The sequence below is a fragment of the Tachysurus fulvidraco genome, chromosome 22 (genome assembly GCF_022655615.1).
Source record: "Tachysurus fulvidraco isolate hzauxx_2018 chromosome 22, HZAU_PFXX_2.0, whole genome shotgun sequence".
Lineage (NCBI taxonomy): Eukaryota > Metazoa > Chordata > Actinopteri > Siluriformes > Bagridae > Tachysurus > Tachysurus fulvidraco.
Genome location: NC_062539.1, coordinates 18,481,112 through 18,488,566, shown reverse-complemented (window position 1 = coordinate 18,488,566; position 7,455 = coordinate 18,481,112). Strand labels below are relative to the sequence as shown.

The 7,455-nt window shown below is 36.0% G+C and overlaps 1 protein-coding gene across 1 annotated transcript; it reads left to right on the top strand.

Annotated features, from left to right (window-relative positions):
- Positions 1-318: 318 nt before the first annotated feature.
- On the top strand, positions 319-7,455 carry pcp4b (Purkinje cell protein 4b). Its single transcript, XM_027163536.2, has 3 exons — positions 319-388; positions 4,397-4,448; positions 7,014-7,455. Exons 1-3 carry the CDS (start codon positions 380-382, stop codon positions 7,142-7,144), a joined length of 192 nt encoding a protein of 63 aa, XP_027019337.1. The 5' UTR covers positions 319-379; the 3' UTR covers positions 7,145-7,455.

The following is a 7,455-nucleotide window of genomic DNA, read 5'->3' as shown; positions in this document are numbered from 1 at the left end:
AGACATGTACAGTATACAGTATAGACATGTACAGTATATAGCGTGTATAAAGGTACAGTATACAGTATAGACATGTACAATATAGACAGGTACAGTATATAGTATAGACAGGTACAGTATATAGCGTGTATAAAGGTACAGTATACAGTATAAAGTGTGCCTTCTGTGAAGCAGCCAGTAGTAAAGGTGTAGGCGGTGTCTGTGATGCAAATTTGCTGAAGGAGCTCTTATTGGTTTGGGTGAAACATGATGACAGGACAGAAGGCTTTAATACTTTATAAAGCTCCCTGTTTGATTCTCACACACACAGTAGGGAAAGACGGAGGATACTGCAGTCGGTGCAGGAGAGAAAATCTGTACAGAAGATCAGTGCTTCAGGATGAGTGAGGTAGGTTCACGGCTCTGCTTGGTGTCAGTTATATTAAACCTCAAACCATTACTGATGCTTTGTAGTTTTTGTGTAATTAGGTTTTAAAACCAGATATTCGATTAGGATGTAATTTTATGATCAGAATGATAATGATATAATTATATTATCATGAGATAATCATATACTACAGTATTAGACTTCTTTTTTTCCCTTTTTTATCTTCTTATGTATTTTAATTGTATGTCCATAGTCTTCATCACATGACAGTATGATATTTTGAACAAAATGAGTTTATTTATTTATTTATTTATTTATTTATTTATTTATTTATTTATTTATTTATTTATTTATTTATTTTTATGAGACCTGAATACAGCGTGAATTATTCATTAAACTGAACTATACTATATTTATTTGAACTAAACTATCAGAAAAAGGGCATTAAAATGCACCATTCTTTCTGTAAGGTGTCCTTTGGTTAAACTTTTTCACCTTTAGTATATTTTAATCTATTAGTTTATTTTAATCTATCTATTTATTTATTATATATTATATAATATTATATATATAAAAGATGTTTAAATCATATATTGTACATTGGAAATTAACATTGGAGCATAACTTTCTTTCTTTCTTTCTTTCTTTCTTTCTTTCTTTCTTTCTTTCTTTCTTTCTTTACTTTTTTTTAAAAATGCAAATCGTAAATTTAGAATTGGTTGCATAATTATTAGCTCAACCCTGGACAGAATAAGCAGTCACGTTTCAATCACATCACAAAGCTCTAAATCATATAAACACTGACACAATAATATATTTTATTAAGTTGAACTGTTTTATAGTCCTGACTCCAGTTCACTACAGCATGAAGCCGACATCACTAACGTATCGTTAATCAAATGACTGTAAATCAACTGATAAGTAAGTAAAATAAATGGCTTACTGTAAGTCTTAAAAATAAATGTACAGTATGCTCCTCTTGATCTAGCAATAAGTCACAAACATTTTCAATCTAAACATGTAATAAGATGTACTCCATTTGTGATGCGCTAATATTGTAGTTTATTAATAAAGAAGGACAGAGTAAGAGCTTTCTATACTTCTACACATTAGATCTGTGGTGCTGAGTGAAGGCACAGTTCTAACAGACCTATCAGTTTATTCAGTGGTACAACATTACCTTCTGTTAGGTGAATCTCACTTCATTTCAGCTGAATGTGATTTATGAACCTATCATTATCCATGTGTCTGTGCTCGGGGGACCAGACAGGTGCCAATAATTTCACACACTCTGAACCAGCAGTAAATTACTGGCACTGAAATGACTTTAGAGCCCCAGAGGAGCCCTTTTTGTTCTTAAGGTTTATTACTCATGATGCCTCAGGGAGTTTTTTCTTATCATATTTGCCTCTGTCTTACTCATTAAAGATCTAAGTCGAAATAATGAACGTTTCTATAAAGTGTTTAGTGTTAAAAGTGTTTAGTGTTAAAAAGTGTTTAGTGTTAAAAAGTGTTTAGTGTTAAAAGTGTTTAGTGTTAAAAGTGTCTAGTGTTAAAAGTGTTTAGTGTTAAAAGTGTCTAGCAATGGCGAAAGTTTGATTTTGACATTGGTGGGGACATAATTTATTTGACATTGGTGGGGACACAATTTATTTGACATTGGTGGGGACACAATTTATTTGACATTGGTGGGGACACAATTTATTTGACATTGGTGGGGACACAATTTATTTGACATTGGGGACAACATTCCCCGTATTTTGTGCACTGTTGTTATAAGAACACTTCCTTCCTCACATACCGGTAACCTGCATAATCACGTTGCATATTGCTTCATACAACGGAATCTAGCTGCAGCCTCCGACCTCAACACATTAGCGAGAAAGACAAAGCCAATCAAACAGCGGCGTGGGTTAGAGAGGCGGGACTCAACAAAGGCAAAGGCCAATCATTTTAGAGAGTTGAGTTACAGAGGCGGGGTTCATTTTAGGGGGTAAATCTGTTAACCGTTTGTGTTCCACTAGTTGCGTTATTTTTTTACAGAACGTCGTTGTAAAATATTTTCATCTTATTTAATGATTCCTGGATAAATGTTAACTGAAATAAGTAAAAAAGCACAAGACACAGACGGATATCAGTGGTTATGTATAAATATATAGGCTTGGTCGAATTATCGCTAGGGACAATTGAGTGTTCCCTGGATATTGGTAGGGACATGTCCCCACCGTCCCCACCGTCCCTACCCAAATCGACGCCCTTGGTGTCTAGTGTTAAAAGTGTCTTATGTTAAAAGTGTCTTATGTTAAAAGTGTCTTATGTTAAAAGTGCAGACAAATGTTTAACAATCGAACGCTGATACGAAGAGCATCCAGTAAAGGACTAATGGGTCGTCCTGTGTGTTTTTCCCCTTCAGGTATTTAAAGGTTATTGTCTTCACTAATGGTGTTTGTCTCAGAGACACTGAGTGTCTTCTCCTAGAAGGTTGGACACGGTGTCATGAGCTTACTGATGAAGCTGTCAGTGATGAATCTGGAAAAATAACAAAGCAGGAGATTTTTGGGTTTATAAAATCTTTACTGCTTAAGGTTTTATATCAGAGTTAATCTCCAAATTTTCAATTTTATACAATAGACCTTGTCACAAAGCAGCTTTACAGAAATAAATAAATTCAGGATATAAATGATTTATTTTAATTTCATTTATGTCTATTGGGCAAAAAGATCACACAGAAAATCTCCCTGAGACTGTTTGCTTTTGCTAAAGACAAAAATGAGCAGAAACTCGACTTTCAGTCCTCAGACTTTATTTTACTTACACACAGATATTACATTTCTGAGGCTGTTAGATTCTGTACTCAAGTTATTCAGACACAGTGAAATGTGTCGAGTAAATCACATTACAGCTCACACACACACTCACACACACACACACACACACACACACACACACACACACACACACACACACACACACACACACTACAGTATGTGGTCTGGACCCAGAGAGTGCAATAATAATAAATTGTGCCTCATGATGTATTGCTTCTATTTCTTCAGCTACTAAAGCACAAGCAATCAATTTTTGAGCTCTCTCTCTCTCTCTCGCTTTCTCTCTCTCTCTCTCTCTCTCTCTCTCTCTCTCTCGCTTTCTCTCTCTCTCTCTCTCTCTCGCTTTCTCTCTCTCTCTCTCTCTCTCTCTCTCTCTCGCTTTCTCTCTCTCTCTCTCTCTCTCTCGCTTTCTCTCTCGCTTTCTCTCTCTCTCTCTCTCTCTCGCTTTCTCTCTCTCTTTCTCTCTCTCTCTCTCTCTCTCTCTCACTTTCTCTCTCTAGATCTTATCTCTAGATTAAAATCAATAAAAGTAATTTACAGCTGTATTTTATGGTTAAGGCTGTGTTTAGAGGGTAATAACAGAAAATTACAGGCATGGAATAATGAGATGAGTTTAAAATATCATAAACATGTAAACAACAACAACAACAACAACAAGAACAACAAAACCCTGTTTAAATTCCCAAACAGGACTCATTTTTTGACATGCTCATAAATATTTTTATTGTGTCGATTGCATTATTTTTATGTTTCTAATAAAACATTTAGCTTTAACAGCAATAAAACAATATTGGATTTGGACCAATACATTTAATCTGTTTTTATTGCACTGCTGCTGTATATAAGACAGAACTGCACTCCTTTTCACACCATGCAATTTCACATCATAATAAATTGAGCACTCAGAATCTTTATTTTATGAGTCCAGGATGAATTTTGTGAGCTTTTTTTGTGTGTGTAGTGAATAGTGAAAATTTTACTGTATTCCATTCTTTGTCTATCCTCCAACACGAGGAAGTCCAGTTCTCACTAACACATCATTGCTCATGCGATGTCAGGGGACGGTCAGGGTCTCACACATTTATACTGAGTCTAATCATTTTTGTGTAAATGTATATGAATGTTTATTGTAATAGCTTTATTTTGTAACACTGACTGTAAGAACCGAACGACTGAATAAAAAACTTTTTCTTTGTTGCAGACTAAAGGATCTGCAGCAGTTGGTGGAAACAGCAAAACGTCTGGTGGTCAAGGTAAATAAACACAACATGCATTAATAAAATACAAATATAACAATAAAAAATTAAAAACAAATGCAATATAGTCCAGTTGAGTCAGATATCACAGTGTTTCAGACATCAGAATAGTGACCATTAGGATTACGGACACACTGATAAGACGCGACTGGCATCAGGGCTTCAGTATGTCCGGAAGTTACAGCAGTCTTTATCACGCTACACATACAGATAGAGATTCACACCACATCACTCCATGAATTGTCCAGCATGTGTTCCGGCAGCACAACTGCAATATTCTTTACCTGACGGGAGAATTTTTCCTGTTCCTTACAGTGTAATATGCACGTCATGAGTTAAGCAGCTGAAGGAAAACATGAGTTAGGGTGTAGAGTTAGGGTTAGGGTTAGGGTTTAGGGTCAGGGGTTAGGGTTTAGGGTTAGGGTTAGGGGTTAGGGTTAGGGGTTAGGGTTATGTTTAGGGTTAGGGTCATGGGTTTGGGTTTAGGGTTCGGGTTTAGGGTTAGGGTCATGTTTTTAGGGTTCGGGTTTAGGGTTAGAGTTGAAATATGTAAATATGGTTTTATAACTAAGCGTCATTCTTCTACTAGATGAGTGCATTTATAATGATTAAAGCTAGATGAAGCACTGAAGTATGGGGAATAAATCATCACAGCCACAATCTGTGCTGATGTGCTGATGGGCCGCATACTGAAACTTCTGCTTTGTGTTCATTCTCATAGTTCAGAGGAGAGTGAACTGTGAACTAGTAAAGACAAGTTTGCTTTGTTAACTTGGACAAACAGATAAAACAAGATCCATATGGGGCAAAAATACTGCAGTTCCACTGATTGTAACCTTAGTCAGAATTTTAATGGATGAAGTTAGGGTTAGGGTTAGGGTTAGGGCTAACTAACCCTAACACCTTCAAGCACTTGGGGCATCTCAGAGAGCAGAAATGGGTTTGATATCAACATTGACTTTGAAGATATAAACATTTGTGTGAAAAAAATCTAACCATGTCTGTTTTTCTTTGAACCTTTCTATGCATGAATTGCCCCTGGGAGGCTGGGAAGAGAAACAAAAATACATTTCATGCCTTGGGTCTCTACTTTTATATAAGATATTAATCTTCACTTTGGACTGTGACATGATAAAGAAGTTCATGTACCTGAACTCTACCAAAACAGATGCAGGTCCATTATTTTGACCTCTACTGCAGTAAACAATGTTAAAGCTTTAAAACATGCCAAAAATTCACCTTAAGGTGCATTTTAAATAAACATTTAGAAATCAGATTATTCCTGATTTACTAAGTCAGCAGAAATAAACTAGTTTAGATTTTCAGTATACAACAACGGTCTCTATAACCAATAAGGAAGACAACTTCTGTTTGGCCAGTTGTATTATTAAGTGTTTATTACATCTGTAGCTGGAGTTAATGGCCAGCTGGATGGTTTGGTATTATAAAGGTATTTTGCTGGAGAAGGAAACGGATCACTTTAACAAATAGATGGCATCATGATGAAGGAGGTTTATCTTCTATCTAATATAACAGTCAGACATGATCCTGGTCATACGTCCAAAGTTGGTTTCAAAATATAAGAGTAAAGGTGCTGGAGTGGCCATGACAAAGCTGAGAACATTGTGATAGGTTCAGGAAAGTCTAACGAAATGACACTGAATTATAACAAAGTGTGTGTACAAGTTTGACCCTCTGAAAAGCTGATATAATGAATATACTGTAATCAGAAATAAATCTGTGTCTTAGGAATTATTAGACCTTTAATGGACATAATGTAGATTTGGAGATGCAGTTCGAGTCTTTAGCCAATGTGTATTTAAACTTTATGCCTCAATCGTATGCAGTTATAAATGAATGTAATGCTGTTTGTAAATGTAGTGAATAAAAAGTCTTTTAATTACAGTAATAAAATAATTTTTTTACTTCAACCTCTGCATATTAATATATTGACTACAGAGCAAAAGTGTGTTAAAGCGTAATGCTCCGTTTAACCGTCGTGTCAAACAGGAAGCGTTACTGGGTGCTCCGGTCCTGTCCTCCCTGAGACACTTGTCTTCTTGTCGATGTGATATGCACTTTATCTCCATCTTCTGTCTCAGACAGTGGGATGTTTTCCATTAAATGATTAAAGCTCTACAGCAAATATCAATGTGGACATGTGATATGTTTACTGTTCTGTGTGTGACGGTGCAGGCTGTACAGGAGGGGTCATGTTCTGATGATCATCTAGATCAGTAGTTCTGATGGATCTCATGATGGCTATAAATTCAGCATGTCTACTTGAATATATTTGCAGATGTAAAGTAGTTAAAAGCAACACTTAAATGTCCCCCTGTAAAAGACATGCAGTGTATTAATATATACAGAAACTTATTTCCTTCTTCAGCTGTAAAAACATGTTTTTGACTAGTCGAGTGTTACATGGTTTATTGGCTGGAAATGACCACATTTTATTTGAAACCCTAACCCTAACCCTAACCCTTGTAGATACAGATTTAAAATTTGAATACTCGCAAATAAATAATAAATATCTTAAATATGGATCTGCTCCATCTCCAGATGCGTCTAAGAAGGATGTTCCAGAGGACTTTGACATCGACATGGATGCCCCTGAAACAGAAAAGGCAGCCGTCGCCATCCAGTCACAGTTCCGAAAGTTCCAGAAGAAGAAGAATGACGATAAGTCCTAGTGGTGGCAGAGGGAACCTCTCCTGATAGACACACCAGAGAGGTGTGGAGTGATGCTGCATGTGAAAGAATTACATTCAATATGGACTCAAGGACTGAGGTGGAGCTGGAGTAAAGACACGACACTTCAACCTACGGGAAATTATGCAATTTATTGGCAACTAATGTTTAAAAAAGTCTCTTATCTGCGTCGAGAAGTTTCTTGTAGTCACTTGTTCCAACAAGCTGAAAATTCAGTGTAATTTTAACAAAAATAAAAAAAAAGATTTCATTTGGTTATGGTGACTTTTCTCACTCACTATTATCTCAATAC

Bases quoted from the DNA above. Each gene is read 5' to 3' on its own strand.
- pcp4b (XM_027163536.2), top strand. The intron at 4,449-7,013 runs GTAAATAAACAC...CTCCATCTCCAG, and splicing joins CAAAACGTCTGGTGGTCAAG to ATGCGTCTAAGAAGGATGTT.